The 19391-nt window shown below is 43.8% G+C and overlaps 7 protein-coding genes across 7 annotated transcripts; 3 read left to right on the top strand and 4 right to left on the bottom strand.

The window, feature by feature from the left end:
• Positions 1-1315: 1315 nt before the first annotated feature.
• On the bottom strand, positions 1316-1597 carry CANTADRAFT_88959 (uncharacterized protein; the record flags this gene model as incomplete). Its single annotated transcript, XM_020211517.1, has 1 exon — positions 1316-1597. The coding sequence occupies one exon, from the start codon at positions 1595-1597 to the stop codon at positions 1316-1318; it is 282 nt and encodes a 93-aa protein (XP_020066181.1).
• A 147-nt stretch (positions 1598-1744) lies between these two features.
• CANTADRAFT_25327 (cleavage polyadenylation factor subunit) lies at positions 1745-4918 on the bottom strand. The gene has a single exon (XM_020207385.1). It carries the CDS (start codon positions 4754-4756, stop codon positions 1889-1891), a length of 2868 nt encoding a protein of 955 aa, XP_020066180.1. The 5' UTR covers positions 4757-4918; the 3' UTR covers positions 1745-1888.
• A 119-nt stretch (positions 4919-5037) lies between these two features.
• CANTADRAFT_20602 (uncharacterized protein) lies at positions 5038-9609 on the bottom strand (the record flags this gene model as incomplete). The annotated part of the gene is made up of 1 exon (XM_020206593.1): positions 5038-9609. The coding sequence occupies one exon, from the start codon at positions 9607-9609 to the stop codon at positions 5038-5040; it is 4572 nt and encodes a 1523-aa protein (XP_020066179.1).
• Positions 9610-12073: 2464 nt separating this feature from the next.
• On the top strand, positions 12074-12613 carry EGD2 (Egd2p; the record flags this gene model as incomplete). The annotated part of the gene is made up of 1 exon (XM_020211516.1): positions 12074-12613. One exon carries the CDS (start codon positions 12074-12076, stop codon positions 12611-12613), a length of 540 nt encoding a protein of 179 aa, XP_020066178.1.
• A 29-nt stretch (positions 12614-12642) lies between these two features.
• CANTADRAFT_25325 (uncharacterized protein) lies at positions 12643-14281 on the bottom strand. Its single transcript, XM_020207383.1, has one exon. The coding sequence runs from the start codon at positions 13892-13894 to the stop codon at positions 12872-12874; it is 1023 nt and encodes a 340-aa protein (XP_020066177.1). The 5' UTR covers positions 13895-14281; the 3' UTR covers positions 12643-12871.
• Positions 14282-14569: 288 nt separating this feature from the next.
• CANTADRAFT_25324 (uncharacterized protein) lies at positions 14570-15688 on the top strand. The gene has a single exon (XM_020207382.1). The coding sequence runs from the start codon at positions 14653-14655 to the stop codon at positions 15568-15570; it is 918 nt and encodes a 305-aa protein (XP_020066176.1). The 5' UTR covers positions 14570-14652; the 3' UTR covers positions 15571-15688.
• A 1146-nt stretch (positions 15689-16834) lies between these two features.
• Positions 16835-19381, top strand: MBP1 (transcription factor; the record flags this gene model as incomplete). Its single annotated transcript, XM_020211515.1, has 1 exon — positions 16835-19381. The coding sequence occupies one exon, from the start codon at positions 16835-16837 to the stop codon at positions 19379-19381; it is 2547 nt and encodes an 848-aa protein (XP_020066175.1).
• Positions 19382-19391: the final 10 nt, after the last annotated feature.

The raw sequence follows: 19391 nt of genomic DNA, 5'->3' as shown, positions 1-19391 counted from the left end.
AAAAAATGCATAGGAAAGTAAATATGTCGGAAAAGATACCAAATCGGACTGTGCACGCCCTTTCTAGTTAAGGTGCTCAACCTTCTAAATTACATACAAATATTATTCTCGTTTTTTCGCAACCGATAGGTTTTACCTTTCATGTTCGAGGAAGATTAAAGGATTCCATAACATGCAAAGATCTCTGCTTGGTAGCGTAACTGCTAATACAAATTCATATGCATAAAAAATAGTGCATATTCTTTTACCTGATGCATAAGTAGTGTCTTGTATAACGGTAGGTGAAGTAGCAGTAAACAGGGTATATAAAAAAAATCATTGATTGCGTTGAAGGTATATCTTTTTTATTAATCCTCTGTGACTAGGATTCAGGGATATTCGAAACTTTTTTGCAACCGGAGGTTGTCCTTAGGTCAAAAAACAACGATTTCCCTACCACTGCTCCTTTTACGTTGGCAGTAGAAGAACTTATCGTACTCTATCGAGTAAAATTATTGGCACCCTCAGCAGCTCTGGACAGATAAAAAGATTGTTCAGATAGATGAGTAGCTAAGAGGAAAATTTTAAATATGCAGAAACAGAACCCACTTGACGTTTCCTCTGTTTTATATTATTGCTCCATTGTCAAATGCTCTGTATTGGTTCTGCTAAGATTTATCTGAGCTATATTTTTATCGAAGGGTCCTTCCTCTCCAAGTCTATGATCATCCCTTCGTGGTGTCTAATGAAACATACTTTCAGACTCTGACCATCTTCCTTCTTCAAAGCGATTGTAGTGGCGAATCTTCATTTAAAATCAATTAGCTTGGCTTTGAACGTTAATGAACTGTCTTGGTAGACAACCGAGAATTCAAATTAGGAGTTCTTAGGGTATTGGTTGGTTCAAGACAAGCACATGTGCTTCTCGGGGTGTGTTATAGAAATCTAATCATAAAACTATTGGATCCTCGAAACTAGTAACATAAACCAGGAGTTGCAGTAGAACCCGAAACTTGAACATAATACATATTTTGCAGTTAGAAGGAAACTTCTCCCTGGCGAGTCAAAAACAATTACAGGCTCCAATAGTGGCCCGAGTTCCATAAATTGTTAATCCTCTTGTGCTCTTTTCGATTTCTTCAAATAAGCGTGCTCACTGGCCTAAACGAGTCCTACACTTATTACGGTGACAATATATTATATTGAATATGTATTTTACAGGAACAAGTATACTCTTGATGGGCCTCGGTCGTAATGTGTGATTCTAACATACCTCATGGAGTAGTGTCGACTCCATCGCGGATGTAATGCATTGGAAAGTCATAGATGACGATGATTATTTCTTTACTAAATCCAAGTTTTCATAGACAGATCCAGAAGCCTTGTATAAGTCTGCGGCAATGACACCTTCCTTAGTTCTTTCGTTGTCCTTCAACTGTTGTAACACGAGTCTGGTTCTCTCTCTTTCCTTGTAGCCATGCAAGCATTCATTGTAATCGTCAAACAAAGGAGTACATTCCTTCTTGGTGGAAGTTTCAGCGGAAGTGAAACAAGCGACCAAAGTTTGGAACTCGTAGAAACACTTTCTGGTTCCTCCAGATCTTGAGTAGGGTTGCATTTTGGTCTCTTAGGGTGAGTTGGTGGGTTCTTTTTCAGTCAGCACATTTTGAGAACGACGATTGGCCGGAAATGCGGTGCGCGCACGCACAAATATTCAAAGGTGATACCTATAGATAGTGAACAAAAGTAGTAATTCTAAGGTCGGGGGAGCCAAATCGGACAGGTATAGTATTTTACCGTCTCCGCTACATTTGAAATAATCTGTTCAGGATAATATTGTTCCTAAATAAATTTCATACATACATCTACAAGGTACCTCATAGGATTGTTCGGTTCCTCTATTCATTCACTAATATACATAAGCAAGCATTTCTCTAATGCAGTCCTTCACGATGTAGTAAAGGGGACCCATTGAGCCATCAATTACAATGTCACCGGTGTCGTCCCCTTCTGCTGAGGAATATGCCACTTTTCTGATGATCAATTTATCATTCACAACCAAGGTACCTTCACCTTTAAACTCAGCATTCAAATTTCTACTGAGAAGTTTCTTCTTTAATTCTGGCAATCTGATATTACCGATGGCAAGTTTTGGCCCTGTTTTGGTTTGGGCGACACTCACAGCAGTATCCGAGGTCTGCTCCCTAACCTTTTGTAGATATTCAGCTTTCTTGATTTTCTTAAGAGTGAAAAGAGTGGACGAACTCAAATAATCACTGAGTTCTCTTTTCTTCTTGTTTTCCAAGTTTTGGTTTCTTAATTCTAATTCCCCGAAAACCTGGACCACTCTATAGCTACCATCGATATTCTGCCAGTTGAGTTCTTCAACAAGCTCTTCATCAAGCTGAGCTTCGAAGTTGCTTAAACCGATACCATTATCCTCCTCATCTTCTTCTCCTCCATCACCACCAATCTTGATTGCATGATTGTTTGCAACAGGAACAATGTTCATTTTTGTTGGCCCAATGGATACTCCAGCACCAGTACCGGAAATCCCACTACGGATATTGGTCAAAGAAAGATATCTCGAAGATGTGAAGAGATCCTTCTTTGTTTGGTCTTTCTTCTGATCGTCCTGTTGCTGATTGAACATAGATTGAACACTCAAAAGACCGTTCAATTCTTTGTCTTCTTGATCATATACTGTGAAATCTGGCAATAAAAGTACATTGTATGGTTTTAATGACGACACGATAATACTCAAAGATCTCATATCCACCAAACCCGCCAAGTCGACGAAGGAGAGACCACATCTTACGCTGAGTTGAGAACTCTTTGAGTATGAAGAACCAGCTTGAAGCGGTATACGCTTCTTAGGATTAAACAAGGTATCCAAGTTCTTTTGTAATAATTGATTGTTCAACATTTCTTGAGGAGTCAACTTGTTTTGATTCTTACCTTGGCCCCTTTTACCTCTATCCCTACCATTCTTATCATAGTCATCACCCCATTTTTTCTTTTCGTTTTGCTCGAACTTCTTTTTGCCTTCCAAGATAATCTTGCTGTTCGAGACTTCATCAGTTTTCTCGAAATCTTTCAAGTCAATAACTTCACCATAATCATCGAATTTTTGTTTATGTGAAGTAACAAAATAAGGAAACATTGCTTGTCTTGGCTTTAATTTGTGAGTAATTTTGATATCAAGAGGTTTATTTTGCTCTAAAGATTTTTTAATGTGATCGGTCAAGAATGCTTCATGGGAGGTCACGTCTAATACTGGATTTGCTGGTAAGTTAGTCACCTTTGTACTTGATGCTTTACTCTCAGTAGTACCATCGGTGGTGCCTTGTTCTACTTGAACTTCTTCTTCTTCCTCTTCTTCACTTGAAATACCGTCATCACTGGAATCATCATCGATACCATCAGCATTCAACAAGTTTTGGTTTTTACGATCTCTCACTTTAGCTGCAAGTTTTTCTTTTCTTTCAGCATGGATACGTTTTTGGTATGCTTGAAGTTCAGCCCCGTTAATTGGTTCTTCTCTGGTCCAGTCACTAATTGAGACTTTTCTCTCTAATGGTACTGCTATACCATCTTCAACTTTTCCACCATTCTTTTTCTTTGTCAAGTCATACCATTCTTTGTACAAGATTGAACTCAAAGTATTATCAACACCGAATTGAGACCGTTCGGTCAATAAAATGGTGGTTTTCTCGTCTTGACATAAATGTTGAAATACTTGTGAGGACAATTCTCCATTACGCAAGTCATTACCTGAACAGAAAATAATCTTTGGCCCAGATAACTTGATTAATTCATTTGGGTCTCCTAACAAATCAACCTTTGACGGGTCAAATGGCAAGTTGGTTTCATCACCACCTCCACCACTCCACTCTCTCAAGCTGGAGGACATCCAGTCTACAAGATTTGATGCATAACTCAAAATCTTAGTCCCAGAGTATGATATGAAATAGATAGGAATAGGGGCTCCCTGTAAATGTTCATCAACAAGTCTGAATAATTCAAAGAATCTTCCCGAAAGGGTTGTTGGAAGAAGTACCGAACCACCATTTGCTAAAGTTGCATCAACAAGCTGTAAGAACTTTTCCACTCTCCTTTTGTGTGGCATTGAAGAACCAACATCCGAACTGGTGATGAAGGCGGTGGGTCTCAACAAGGACGGAATAGGAGCACCTGTGGCGGCAGACAAGAAGTCTGCGTTGTTCAAAAACAGATCTCTCGAATGGTTCCACGCTGGAGCGTAAATGACTTTGTCTAGTCTCTTTGTTATCAACCAGAAGGTCCCTCCCAAGGTGTGTCCAGAATTATATGGAGTGATTACGGCTTTGCTTTCCAGCAAAGTGGTCGTTTGGAGGTATTTGACTATGTTGACTTTATCAAACCACTCATCGATATCATCTAACTCTAATATGGATGAGCTTAATGGTCCAAGGACACCGTTGGTTCTATAGTACTCCACCGTGGATATTCTTCCCAATTGGTTGACAGGTAACGTAGAGTAGACTGAAATAGATGACATAAGCACAGGGAACTTCACACATAACAAAATGTATCCACTTAGGGACTCTGGGGTGGAGTGTGATAGTAAAATGACCTGTACCTCACGAAGATACTTCTCTATGAACAAGACCGAATCGGGGTCTTTCCCATTCCAAACAGGGTCTGCCAATATTTTGAACTCACCATCGAACGTGATGTAGGAAGCCTTGAAGGAGAGGTCATTCTCCTTGGGGCTTATTAGTGTGAAGGTGAACATTGGCGGTTGTTAGATGGCGATGTATGTTGAAAAAGAAAGATATACAAAGGTCACGTGCAAAGTTTTTGAACTTGCCAGATAACTGGGTCATAACGGGTTTCAGAACTAGATGAAGATTCACCTGTATAGCTATTGATAAGCCCATTTTCTGCAGGAGACAGCGATGCCCACAGCGCAGGGATTGGGTTGGGGTTAAAATGCCTTACATGCGATTTACAAAGATTTATTTGCGAATTAAATATAACGAGAGAAATTAAGAGTCCATAGTATAAATGCAAAGATCAACGAAGGTTGATGCTGGTTCTAGTGTGATAGGAGATTAAAGTTTCAGCTTGAGTTAATCCTGGTAATTCATGGGTAGTGTTGATTCTCTCCAACGAATTTCTAGCCCCAGTGTTGTATTCACCTTCTTGAATCATTCTTCTTCTCAACTCGGTAATATCAATAGGGTGCTTGAAGTTCTCATTGAGAGTATCTCGTCTAGATCTACTCTGGGATTTCAGCTTGGATCTAGTTATGGTAGCTTTTCTCTTTATGGACTTGAATGTCTTTTTGATAGGGCTCGTGGCTCCGATGTCTTCTTCGTGGAATTCAGGGAATTGTTCACGCTCCAACTTTTGCAAGGTCTCAGGATCAGTATCGATAAGCTGGTTTAAAATTCTGTGTCTCTCAATATCTTCAGCGTCGGTGGGGTCATATCCAGCAGGGTAATCGTCAAACTGACCCTTACGGACCATTTCCCTAACAATATCAATGTCTCTTGGCTTGAAGTTAGATTTTAAGAAATCATATGTGAACCTTGGTAACAAACAAAGAATCACACTGATGAAGAAAACACACCAAACTGACAAGGTTCCTAATGTTTGAGCACCGGCTTTGTAGAACTCTTGAGCCATTTGCTGTCTAGCACTCCAGGCACCAGCCCAGAAGAAGACAAGGAGAATGGAAATAGCATCAATAAGTAAAGTCAACCAATCCCACCTATATTGACGGAGAAGAACATAAATGTCACAAGCAGTCACAGTTACCATACAGACAGTGATACCAATCCAGAATCTATGATCAACTGACAATCCTTGAGGGTTCTGGAAGGCTCTGTAGTAAAGCAAGTAGGGGAAGAAAAATGCAATAACAGATTGGTATAAACCATCAAACATATACCAAGAAAACTTGAATTGAGACCATTCCGCACCGAGGATTCCACTTCTATAAAGCTGAGGAACCAACAAGGAAACAGTATCAGAGACATCTTGATCCAAAACAGCCAAAACAATAACAGGCAACGAAGTGAAGGCCAAGTTAAAGAACATCAAAAAGGTATATTCGAAAAGATATGATCCATCGAAGTTGTTGTAGATACCAAACCAGAAACAGGTGAGTGTAAAGGTAACGTTCTTATAAAAGAAACATGGTACCATCTCGGCCAATCTCTTGTAAGACCATCTACCGTGAACCAAGAGCAATCTAGTTAAAAATCTGAATTGACCAATTGCGTAATCCGATGACATAACGGCTTGTCTACCTTCTTCGCCCGCAATTCCAACTCCAACATTGGCAGCTTGAATCATTGCAACGTCATTGGCACCATCACCGATTGCCAAAGTCATAACACCAAGATTATTCTTTACCATCTTGACAACTTGTGCCTTTTGAGCAGGTGAAACACGACAACAAATGACCGACTTACACTGCTTACCAAGTAACAAGAATTTTTCCTGTAGTTTGATAATCGAAGGGTCATTTGGTTCTTCAACAGCAAGACTTCTGAAGACCAACGACAAAGCAGCACCATCAATAACAAGAGCATGATTGGCAGAGGGAGCAGAATGATCTTTTCTAGCCTCTTTGATGAGTCTATCAACTTCTTCATCAGAATCGTTTTGGAGATAACCGAAATTTTCTTGCAAGTACTTAGTAATCAATCCATCAATATATGCAATGTTCTCTTGGTCTCCTTCTTCTGGTCTGACAACAAGCAATTTCATATTATTCTCCAATAAATTACAAGAGAAACCAATGTTAATAGCGGTTTCAATTCTGTCACCAGTCAAAACCCACAATTTGATACCCGCTTCACCTAAAATTGCGATGGAATCAGGAACACCAGCTTGAAGCCTATCTTCGATGGCTGTACCTCCAAGTAAAATTAAATCAGTTTCGATTTCTTCAGCCAACCTTTCAATAATTTCATCTCTAGAATCATCAATAGAAGCATGCGCATCCTTGTAGCGTCTGGACCAGTCGTGATAAACCTTTGGATCAAGTTCACGTTGGGCAATACACAAAGTTCTCAATCCTTCCTTAGCATAATCTTCAAGGTGTAAAGCAGTCTTATGGACAACTTCATTGGAGTTAGCACTTCCATCTAATCTTTGAAAAATGACGTTATCAGCACCCTTAGTGATAAGTAAGTACTTATTTTCAGGAGTACGGATAATACACGACATTCTCTTTCTAGCAGAAGTGAACCCAATTATATCCACGAGTTCATATTCGGAATCTTGTCCATATTGAGCGATATGAATTAATTTCCTAGCACGATCCTTAAAGACAATACCGACATCACGCGCAACAGCCACCAATGCAGCTTCATCCGGAGACTCAGCTTTGAAATCTCTTAATTCAGGATCCAACTCATTGGGTTCCGTGACAACGGTATGACATAAAGCAAGGGCCTGCATGAAAGTGATGTTAGCTTCCTTTTGCTTGGAGCCATTCTCGCCCAAGATCGTATCTTTGACATAAGCTTCTGATACAAAAGTGACATTATCCTCTCGCAATTGGTCATTCGAGGTCCTGTTGAAGAGAATCTCCAACATACCTTCTTTATCTTTTTGGATTAGTCTTTTCCATTTTTCAGCTTCGACGACCGTGTCCAAACCGTCTCTTTTATCCAAACCTTGCTTTGCTTCTGTATAGGCTAAACCATAAGATTTACCGTTGATGGTGCACTTTTTGAATTCCATAACGTTCTGAGTAAGCGTACCAGTCTTGTCACTGAATACGTATTCAATCTGACCAAGATCGTCACTGATATTCCAGGCTTTGGGGATACATGGAAAGTCCAATTTCTCATAGTACATTTTCATATCAGAGAAAATGAAGAAAGCTTGAAGTGTTTTGATGATTTCCACAGAAATGTACAACGAGATCGGAACAAGGGATTGATAAATAATAAGAGCAACAAAAAAAGCCAAAACACCATTTCCTGCAGCTGTAGGAGAGTATGGTTCGAAATCAAAGTATAATCTTGAAACATCCTTTTTGTTGTAAAAAGTTCCATTAACGACACCAGAAATTAAACAAAGGATAAACAAAAGCAAAAAGTTGATGATAACCGAGAGGTTTAATTCACGAGAAATGAGGGACGACTTTGTTGGAGTGATACCTGAATTCAACATAATTTTGGTTTCAGAACCAGTGTAAACCACCAAACCAATAACCCACTTTGTATTTCTAAGCATACAACCTCTAAGAAGAACATTATCATTAGTCACAGCTTCTTTCTCATCAGGGTTAACTAATTGTCCATTCAGATCGAAGTTCTCATAATGGATAGTACCTCTGAAGGAGTACAAATTTGGATTTGGTGCATCGCACTCAACCCAAAATTTGGTGCTCAAAAAATCATTGGAGTGTTTCAAATGGTCGGCACCTCCTGCTTGGAGACAGTTCTTAGTCTTCAAGTTGGTTTCACCATCCAAGTTTTTGGTTTCAATATAGCAGTTTCCTTCGATATCGGAGGAAGAAAGAACGATAATATCAGCTGGAACTTCTTCGTTTGCTCTGATTCTGATAATATCACCCATGGCCACGTCCTTCCAACGTCTGTTTTTGAATGCTGCTCTCAAATTTTCATGGGCGAGGTTGTCTTTTTGAAGGCTAGGATTGAGTAGAGTATTAGCAATAGGCTTGGTTGGAGGGGGAGGAGGACCGAGTCTTGACCTTCTGGACTGCATGGACTTCTTTGGTGAGGAAACACTTGGTCTACCCTGGGGCAAATTGGCAGAGTTGTAGGAGTAGTCCGATACGATAGTACTCACTCTACGAAGTGCGTTCTCATTATCGTAATGTTCTTGTCTGATAAATTCGGCCCTCTTTTCCTTTCTTGCAAAAACCATGACACAACCCTTGGCAATTCCATGGGTGACTTTGCCAGTGATTCTGGAACACCGTTTTTTGAATCTTCTCCACAAGGAGACCTCGTTGACAAGGACGTTGGGATTCTCCAAGCCCTGGAGCAAGTGGATGGGGGAGTTGTTCAATTGCGAGTCACTGATAGCTCTTCTATAGTCCTCAAACGCATCTTTTATAGCGGTGATACACACAATCACAATCAAGGGAACTGCGGCCAACCCCGGAGAGTCCACACCAAAGATCTGGAATGCCCCCAAGATGACCAACACAAGGAAATAGACGTTGGCCACGTTTCGGAACTGGAACAAGATGTTCTTGGGGAGAAATGAGAGCGGGGTGTACTTGGTGGTTCTGATCTTGTTTCTAGGATAGGTCAACACCGGGTGTTGGTTGGACCCATCGCCTCCCACTGTCATCTGGGGAGGAAGGGGCTGGTTGACGTAAATGTATCTGGGCACCTTAACATAGATTTGCTGGAGGTAGTCGGGACGGTCGACCAAGCCCTTGTCGAACAAGAACCGCTTGACCTTGTCTTTGAATGTTGGGGGTGGAGCCGCCACCAAGTCTTGCACCGTGCAAGCCTTGGTGTCGTCGGAAGCCGACGAGCCAGACGACGTCACCTTGTGGTTGTGGTTATTGGTGGACGCAGACTCCTGTTCCTTCACGAGCTGGCCGTCGTCTTTGGACGTCAACGACGAGGGAGGTAGCTCGGACATTGGCTGGTTAGGGAGCAGCAGTGGTGGAGTGACCTACGGAGGGAGATGCAGCAAGCAGGGGGGGGTAGTATTGGAGCAGGGTAGCACGATAGGGAGTAGCGATGGTACCGTGAGGCCTTGACAGTCCTAGGTCCTGTCTCTATGATGAATAGCCAGTGAGGAATTAATAGTGCGGGTATTTGCGGAAGATTGTGCGATGTTATGGATTCGCAGTGTTTGTAATGGGATTTCTAAGCTGCGATGGAGTGGCACGGGAGGTGGAGGAGGAGGTCGTGGAAGAGGAAGAGGAAGAGAGGGAAGAGAAGCAGATGAGGGAGATGAAGGAGATGGCTAGTTCGTGAGGAGTCGAGATGGCAGTGTAGTGGCAGCGACGGGACTGGTATGCAAATCCACTAGCCAACCTGGTGACTCGCATTGTTCGGTTCGGGTTTGCCCCAACGGGGGGATCCGTAGTTGCCGAATTCGCAGAGATACGGCGGAGAGGCAAGGCTGGGGCACGGGGTGGCGGAGACAATTTGCGAAACAAGGAGCTAGGGGCAGAGGTGGGGGCAGCAGGGTCCTGAAGCGGGACTAGGCGGCGTTGGGGGCTTTGGTGACACACGTTTAGTGGGCGGAGATTGCTAGGGGATGTAGTCACGTGGGTGACTCAGCAGCACTGGCGACTCTGAGCGCTCCTTACTATAAGTGATAATCACTCATGCTGGACTCGCCATGGCTATGCTTATTGTCCTTGAGTTCTTTATGGGGTATACGGGGGTCAGGTGTCGAGGAATCAGCACACAGGTCTGCTTCTTCCAGTGCGTCCCAACGACAGGTTGTAGCATCGGTGCAGACTTTCTTCACCTCTCTTAAAGACGAATGGCAAAACTAGCCAGTAGTCTTATTTCTCTACGACATGTGATGGAAAATAGCTCATTAACCACCCCTCAGGTATCTCCCCCAACAATAATAATTGAACGTTATCATCTTTTCTTGGTTTAGGCAGTATTCTAGAGTTGAAGAGACTAACGAAGCAAATACCAACACTATTTATCGGTATGTCGCTAAAAGATATTTCAGTCCTTAAATCATCTACGGATGTTGGTTCGAAAACAAAGCTACTTTTTTCTTCCAAATGCTAGTCCTCTACCACAATGTACATCGGAAAGCAAGCAATTTCACCGAGCTATTACACTGATAGCTGATTGTATAACTTAAGGTTCAAGGATAGTGTAGAATTGAGGTTATCCAACGTATTTGCCTTTGGCAAAAAATACCCTTTTAAATTCACCACCCGTGGTCTAGTCAAACCAGATATCCAATGTGGTTTCATCAGCTTCGTCCAAGAAGAAGTTCTCATCGACAAATTGAGCAAATCGTACAGTAAAAAATGCAGCCATACACCACGAGGAGGATAACTTAATCCTAGTCATATCTTTGACAATTTGACAAGCACAAAAGACATAAAAGGCAACTTGTGGGACTGGGAATTGTCAACTCGAACGACTCCATCAGATAATTTTGCAACCCATGACGGGCTCAAAACCCCATGCACTATTTCCAACAATTATCCATCGGGGAATTGACTCAGATCAAACTTCCTCCAAGTCCTTCTTTTTCTTTCCTCATCCAAAGCCAGCAACACAGGATCTGGGTCAGAAGATGAATCCTTAAATCTTAAAGGGTATCAACCAAGACTTATTATTTTAGTTGGTGAAATATTAATATTCTTTTCATTATTCTTCTTTCATGTCAGTACAAAATTATTAAGAAAGATTCTCACAAAGAGTAGATATGGCTTTGGCAGATAATATTAGTTTGTGATGCTTAAAGCAAAAAAAAATACCAGGTGTCATCCACTAGCGAACTTTCAAGGGGTAGCCATAGGAGAGCTGGCCTTATAGTATGAAAAGAGTATTCCTGAATTGAAAATTATCACATTTTGTCAGTGTGGGTAGTATTGTAGTTCCGAAAGGCAAGCGAAATACATGTCAACGGTTGCAAGGGCCGTGTAAAACGTTTGCTTTTCGACTGTTCCGCCCTCGTCACTTTGTTCAGTTGGTTTGGAATTATACGTTTTCCAAAGTCGGCGGATGCTTGTATCTGTGAATGAAGCCGAAAGATTTCATCGTCGACGGTGGTATCAATTGTTTCTACAAGCTTTTCTAAAACTCATGTCGGATAAATCCATCTCATGTCTCGGTCTGAGGAATACTAGTCTTGATCGGACATTTTTCGTTTTCAACAATTGGCAGATCTACGACACTCAATCTGTTGAATAGCATTCCTTCTTCCTGGCCTGAATCTCCGGAAGTCTAGTTTCGCATCAGTCTGTTCAAATATTGTGGGTTTCCACCCTGTCGTATTAGAGAGGTTAGCACGTGACCATTTCCCAGCACGTCACCTGACCCGCGACTCGACGTCGACGTCGAGTTTTTTTCACTTTTCATTCCAGCAATTATCCACCACTACAAACTAATCCAACATGTCTATCGAAGAAATCCCCCAAGGTGCTGACGTCAACGTCCTCCCAAAGAACGAAAAGAAGGCCAGAGAATTGATCAAGAAGCTCGGCCTCAAGCAAATCAAGGGTATCACCAGAGTCACCTTCAAGCAAAGAGGTAACTTGATCTACGCCATCGACTCCCCAGATGTCTACAGATCCAACGCTGGTACCTACGTTGTTTTCGGTGAAGCCAAGGTCGATGACATGAACAAGAGAATCGCTGAAGCCCAAGCTGCTCAAGCCAGCCAAGAAGCTCTTGCCAAGTCTGCTGCCAACGCTGCTGCTCAAGACGATGACAAGTCTCCAGAAGCTATCACTGCTGACTTGCAAAAGGCTTCCTTGCTCGACAAGTCCGAAGAAGCTGAAGAAGAAGACGATGGTGAAGTCGATGAGTCTGGATTGGACCCAAAGGACATTGACATCATTGTTGAACAAACCCAAGTCCCAAGAGCTAAGGCTGTCAAGGCTTTGAGAGCTCACAAGGGTGACATGGTCAACGCCATCATGGACTTGTCTTAAGTGCTAGATGCTCGTATATAATCTAATGTACACCTTCGCAGTGTCTAACAACCCCTGTATTATGAACGACTGGTAACTGCAATTGCTATTTAGTTTGCTAACTATTATGTTCTATCTATGAAGAGCTTTTGAACGACCTTTCCCATGTTTATATTAACGTTCTGTGTCATGCAAGTGCTTGGAATGAATACTACATTCTTGCAAATACTTCACTACTTGAGAACATTGGCCACGCTACTCATTCCCAACGCGCGGGATCTAACGTTCAACGCCAGTGCTAGTAGAGGTGGCACTGGTGCTTGAGGGCACTATCTCCACTGTTTCGGGCTCAATTTGTTCATCATTGGCAACAGGCTCTGGCGTCACCGCCTTGCTGTCTCCTTGCTCGACTGGCAATGCCTCCTTAAGCTCGTTCAATTCCTTATCCCAGGCACTGGCTCCGTTCATGACCCCACATTTCCAGCAGGCATACTTGACTTGCGATGGGTCCGCACAGTTAGGTGGTGCCAATCCATTGTGTGAGTAGCAATTCATGCATATCAATGCAAACCTGCTCTCTACGGATTCGCTATTGTCAGAGCCAATAAGAAGATCGAGAAGACGGTCCTGAACTGTCCGAGGCTTCTTGTTGTCGATAGAAATTCCAGTTCCTTTGGGCCCTATGTTACCTGGACGGTTTTGGGCAATAGTCTCGGGCTTGGACAAGTTCAACTTGGCAATCTCCTCCTGTTGCCTGGCATTTAAGTTGTTCACTGTGGCAGGGGGTTTGGCCACGGGCTTGTTGGAGGCGGGCTGGAGCGGCTTATCCTTCTTCTTTTCGTCCTCATTACCATATTTTGTCAACAAACGGTTGGTGGTGTTGAAGTTGGTGATTTTCTTCAACTCGTCAATTTTGGCAGTGTGCTTCTTGCGCAAGGCTCTCAATCTGTTGGTACGGTTATTGACCACGACCCCGAACACCCATTGGATCAACCGGACCAATCCGTAGCCCACCACAGGGTAAAGGCCTAAGAAGATCAATTGGCGTCCAGACTGGCCCTTCAAGTAGATTTGAATCTTGTTCAGTCCCACCACCCCGCGGGGCACCTGGCTGTAGTTGTAGATGTTGAGAATGATGTATCCGAGAACCAAATAGCGCACCAAGGCACTCAGGAGCTTCTTGGAGCGGGACTGGAGTCCAGCGATTTGTTGCTGGGTGTGGGAGATGTTATCGGTTATGCCTGTCAAGTCCTTTTCGAAGGACTCCGGGTCGAATCCTTTGGAGAAGATTCCAAAGACCATAGTGGATGTGGGGTTATTGCTAGGATGAGATACTGGCTTGCGTTATTAGGATGAACGTACTGGCTAGTATCCTTGAGTGGTGGTTGGTCCTCTTATGATAGTACTGGCTAGTAAAGATGAACGTAGTGCCTGAGAAATGGTACTGGCTGGTATTAATGGTACTGGCTGGTATTAATGGTACTGGCTGATATTAATGGTACTGGTATTCTTTGATGACTGGTCTTACTCCTCTAAATGATTGGCACTGGCTGGCACTAGAGTACTAATTGGTATCCTTGGAATGATAGCACTGGCTGATAACCCTTGACAATGGTACTGAAATCCGAGCTACGCCTTCAACTAGAATTGTATCTTGTCACAATGAATGCTTCACTTAATCAATCGTCCCCAATTGTGATTTACTGGAGACGATATCGCTGGCGGTTGCTGCCACTGAGCGCGTGCCAGTATGGGCCCGCTGACATAAGCAGAGTCTACTACGGGATGGATGTTGTCGTGGTGGCAGTGAAAACGCTGCCCCAGCCTCTAGTACTATGCGAAGGCCAGAATGGTCTCCAGTACCGAGCCAACCGCCAGCATCGTCTCCCGGACCCGTCGTGCCGTCGCTGTGGTGCCACTGTGGTTGAGCTCATCGGTCGCACCAAAATGGAACTAACCAGAAGTTGTAGCCACCACCCGATCTACAGGGATCCTCCACGTACACCCACCAGCACGACAGAGGCCCGACGACAAGTGTACGCACACGCACACCCACCAGCATGACATACACCATAGGCGACAGAAGCATAACGCTCGACGCGTTGAGCGAAGACGACCACCAGCTCATCCTAGCCCACTCGCAAGTATTCAAGTACTGCTTGAACAACGCCGTGTACACCCTCTTGCTCAAGGTCAAGAAGGTGGTACACTTGTACAGTGACGTGATGACGATCTACTCGACGTTGTTGCGCAAAATCCCCGACTACGACGACATCACCATGATGGCCAACAAGGTCAAGATGCACTTGATGAAGGTGGAGGAGGACTTGGATGCGATTTTCGGCGCAGAAGAGGACACTGCCCCCCGTCGCCACTGGGAGAGCTTGTCGTACGAGCGATCCACCAAGAAGGTGTCGCTCTTGGTGATCCGGTCCACCATCGAGTCGTTCGACCAGATCGCCAAAACCCTCAACTGCATCGAGATCTTCTTTAACTCATTCAACAACTTGAAGAAGCTCCTCATTCCCTATCTCACCACCCAGACCATGGCGGTGTCCCGGTGCTTGGCCAAGATCCACTACCTTTTGGGCATTACCACCATCGTGGACGATATTCCCGACTTGTCACCACCAATCGTCAAGCAGCTCAAAAAAATCGAGAAGATCACCACCGGCATGGAGCGTGAGGGCCTAATTTTGGACGCTGCGTTCCTGACGTTCGAACCGTCGCTCCAGCAGTATACTCGGGTGTTGCTCGGGAAGGCTATCTTGAAGCGAGATATCAGTGATACTGACTGCCAGCTCATCAAGAGGCGAGAGGTATGCTTCCAGGCTGCCGAGTTCGTGGGCAGCATACCGTTGACGGAGGAGCAGTCTTTCAAGAAACACATCAACACCATCTACTACGCTGTGTTCGTGTTTATGGCCATGGTTAGCATAGTGGTATATAGGATTGCCCAGGTGGTTTTGGGCAAGTGAGAAGCGTGGTCTTAATAGGAAATAGTCAGAATCTGGAGGTCAGCCAGAGTGGGATATTGGGTTTGGAGCAGTGGTAGCAGAGTACTAGAAATACATATATGTACCTATTTTGAGTAGTGCTGAACGATGGTTCCTTGCTTCATCCGTGTACTGAAATGTCGGAAATAAGCGGAATTCCAATTATGAAATTGTAGATTTCTAGCAAAACTACAAAAGTGAACTCGAATAGTTACGAAAAGGCAGACTGGAAATCTTTCAAAAGTACGAATTTATCCAAAAAATGTCAATCACCAAATACAGCAATCGATATCGAACTAGATCTCAAATAATTCCTCCGCACTTTGTATAATTACCTCCGCACTAATTACCTCCACTCTGTAATTACCTCCACTCTAATTTCCGCTTTCTGTAATTACCTCTGCTGCTCGTATTATTTCCTGCTAGAGTACAACATTTTTTGGGTGCTCACTAGACATCGTCAGATTAAATACTCAAATAATATTCCAATTGCAAATGGGTGCAACTGGCCAATTTGAACCTCTGAGTTTTACAAGCTGTCTCCCGCTCTTAATTTTCCTTCTGCTACGCTCATCTTATTCCTCTGGAAAATCACAGAATTGTACCCATACCACACTCGTAATTTCATTACCCCCGATAACACCTGCCCCGTCACGCCGCGCACTGTCTGCACCGCCGTATCATTTATCCACCTCATAACTGTACCAAAAGGGACAGTCTCCAGCCTTATCTCAGACACTAACTGCCTTTTCATGACCAATGCCCAAGACATCGCCCAACAGTGACTCCCAAGGCTGCTGGGCGTTTTTAGCCACACGCGCTGGCAGGAGACCAGCAGATGGCGCAAACCGGTGCCAATTGCCACCACGAGGGCTCTACTCCAGGTACAACAGTCCTTCACGACGACTCTCTGTAATAGCAAGCACTCAGACAGATTACAGTACATTTCGTCCCAGATTACCGTCCCAGAATCCCATCGTGGATGTCTCTCTTCGCCGGTGGTACACCTTCCTGCACAGTGCCCACTGAATTCAGACGCAAACATTAAACAAGGAACCCATCTTCCAATTGACATTCCACTCTTGGTGAACCGTGCCACTCATCCCCATAGGCATTCAGGCTCCGGCAACTATCCAGCTACTACTAAAGCGCCCCTATCCGCCACAAAACCGTGCTCCCCTTACCAATCATCAGAGCTACACCGAGCGAACGAGTTATCATCACCTAGGGAACGCTATCATCCACAATGAGCAACACCCAGATATACTCGGCCACGTACTCCAATGTGCCGGTGTTCGAGTTCGTGACCTCAGAGGGGCCCATCATGAGAAGAAAACTGGACTCCTGGATAAATGCCACTCATATCCTCAAAATCGCCAAGTTCCCCAAGGCCAAACGGACAAGAATATTGGAAAAGGACGTCCAGACAGGTATACACGAGAAAGTTCAGGGTGGTTACGGTAAGTACCAGGGTACTTACGTGCCGCTAGATCTCGGGGCAGATATCGCCCGTAACTTCGGGGTGTTTGAAGTCTTGAGACCCATTTTTGAGTTCCAGTATGTCGAGGGTAAATCAGAAACTCCTCCACCTGCCCCCAAGCACAACCATGCATCCGCATTGAATATTGCAAAGAGACAGGCAAGCACAGGCTCGATGGCAGCTGCACCAGCCAGAAAGACTAAAAGTGTGAGCTCCTTAACAGGTGAGCCCCCCAAGAAGCGGGGCAGGCCAAGGAGAGTTGTATTGAACTCAGCAGAACCGAAGTTAAAACACTCAGACACTACTCCCATCGAGCCTGGCCCCAGTATAGGAACATTCAACAATAGGGGGTCTTTCTCGTCCCATTCGCCCCAGCCGCATCCAGCAACATTGTTGAGGCAGGACACAGAACAGGATGCCTTGCAGGTCATGACGAGTAATATGAATTTGAAGAATGATGATTTGGAGTTAGTGCAAAGCGACGAAGACGATGATGATGCAGACGTGGTGGTTCCAAAGTCTAATGGAATAAGCAACCATTTGTCTATCAGGATGGATTCTCAAGGCGACGAATTAATGAATACCAAGGAATTGTTTGGCACCCCGCGAGACTCTTTTGAGAAAATAATACAGTCCAGGTCAAATTTCAATAATCATAATGGACATTCACAAGTATCTCATGATCCATATAGCCTCCTGCAGTACCACCAACCAAGTTTAGCCAAGGTCAGCGATACATTGTACTCAGAATATTTCTCTAATTTATTGACATACTTTTTGGACGATTCAAAAATACGATCCGATAACATTCCTGATAGAATTGCAATACCACCCCAGCCGATAGCCAAAATCAATATAAATCAGGCAATTGACAATGATGGCAACACATTATTCCATTGGGCATGCTCAATGGCAAATATTTCTATGGTGGAGTTTTTGATGAGTACTTTCGAAATTAGTCCCGAAGTCAGAAATAACCATGGAGAAACCCCACTAATGTTTCTCATTAAGTTCAATAACTCGTACCAGCTCAAAAATTTTCCAACCATTCTTCAGCTCTTACTAGAATCGATATTGTCGGTGGATAACACGGGCAAAACAGTGTTGCACCACATTGCAGCCATAGATAATGATAAGAAGAACAAGGAGAGGTTTTCCAGATACTACTTAGAAACTATTTTTGACAAGTTAGTTGAAACACTGGATGACGATGAACAAGTCGAAGATAATGGAGGTGAAAATGAAGTGGACAACAAGGAAACAATTCGCAACAATAAAGATTTGATAACTAAATTTACCAACCATCAAGACTCCGATGGAAACACTGCATTCCATATTGCTGCATACAGCTTGAATAAGAAGTGTATCAAGGTTTTCATAAGTTATCACAAGTACATTGATTTCACATTACGGAACTTGGTGTCATACACGGTGGAGGATTACTTGGCATCGCACAATTTCGTGTTGAGGCTCGGCCATGAAGAGATTGCGGAAGGCAATGAAGATCTAGATGAAGGGTTGGTTAACCAGGTCAACAATGGAACGACACACAGTTTTGAAAGCGAATTGTACAATTCGAAGATGGCGGTGAATCTACAGAATACGACTTCGAATTTGATCACGGAAAAGTTAACGGAATTGGCCTACACCATCGACAAGGAGTTGAGTGAAAAAGACGAGGTGATTTTATCGTTGTTTAAGATCCTCAAGGTGACCAACCAGGGGAAGTTAGAGTCGCAGAAAAAGGTGCTATCGTTCTTCAAATTGGACCACCTCATCGAGGATTTGGAGAAGGCGTTAAAAAACAGCAATCCCCATGACTTGGTGATTGACTCCAACAAGGACCGGGTGATTCAAGAGGAGATCTCGAGGGTAGTTAACGACTTGAGCTACCTGTACTTAACCAAAAAGAATGAGTTGGACGAGCAGAGCAACAAGTACCATGGCGTCCAGGAGAAGTTGCAGATGAAGCAGTTGGAGCAGATAATTCAGCAGGAGTTGAATCACAACCAGGACACACAGGGCGACCAGTTTGAGAAGGCGGTAGAATTGACGGGAGAGGTCATCAAGAGACAGAGGCTTCTCCGTCAGGTTCTCGCCAAGCAGTTAGAACTTGTTCCGCAGACCTCCAAGGATGGCGACGCCGTCAAGGTAGAGAACGGTGAAAAGCCGGGAATCGTGTCGAAGTATCCTCAAGAAGATAAATTGCACAAGTACTGCAAGTTGATCTCGTTGTGCTGCGGCATGAATGTGGGGGACGTGGAGAGCTCGATCGATCTCATCGAGCAGTCGTTGTTGAAGGGAGGAAAATAGCCGAAATGGC

The sequence above is a fragment of the Suhomyces tanzawaensis genome, assembly GCF_001661415.1.
Source record: "Suhomyces tanzawaensis NRRL Y-17324 unplaced genomic scaffold CANTAscaffold_2, whole genome shotgun sequence".
In the NCBI taxonomy this organism is placed as follows: domain Eukaryota; kingdom Fungi; phylum Ascomycota; class Pichiomycetes; order Serinales; family Debaryomycetaceae; genus Suhomyces; species Suhomyces tanzawaensis.
This window is presented reverse-complemented; position numbering and strand designations above follow the sequence as displayed.

Coding starts and splice junctions, on each gene's coding strand:
- CANTADRAFT_25327 (XM_020207385.1), bottom strand. CDS start 4,756: ATGTTCACCTTCACACTAATAAGCCCCAAGGAGAATGACCTCTCCTTC.
- CANTADRAFT_25325 (XM_020207383.1), bottom strand. CDS start 13,894: ATGGTCTTTGGAATCTTCTCCAAAGGATTCGACCCGGAGTCCTTCGAA.
- CANTADRAFT_25324 (XM_020207382.1), top strand. CDS start 14,653: ATGACATACACCATAGGCGACAGAAGCATAACGCTCGACGCGTTGAGC.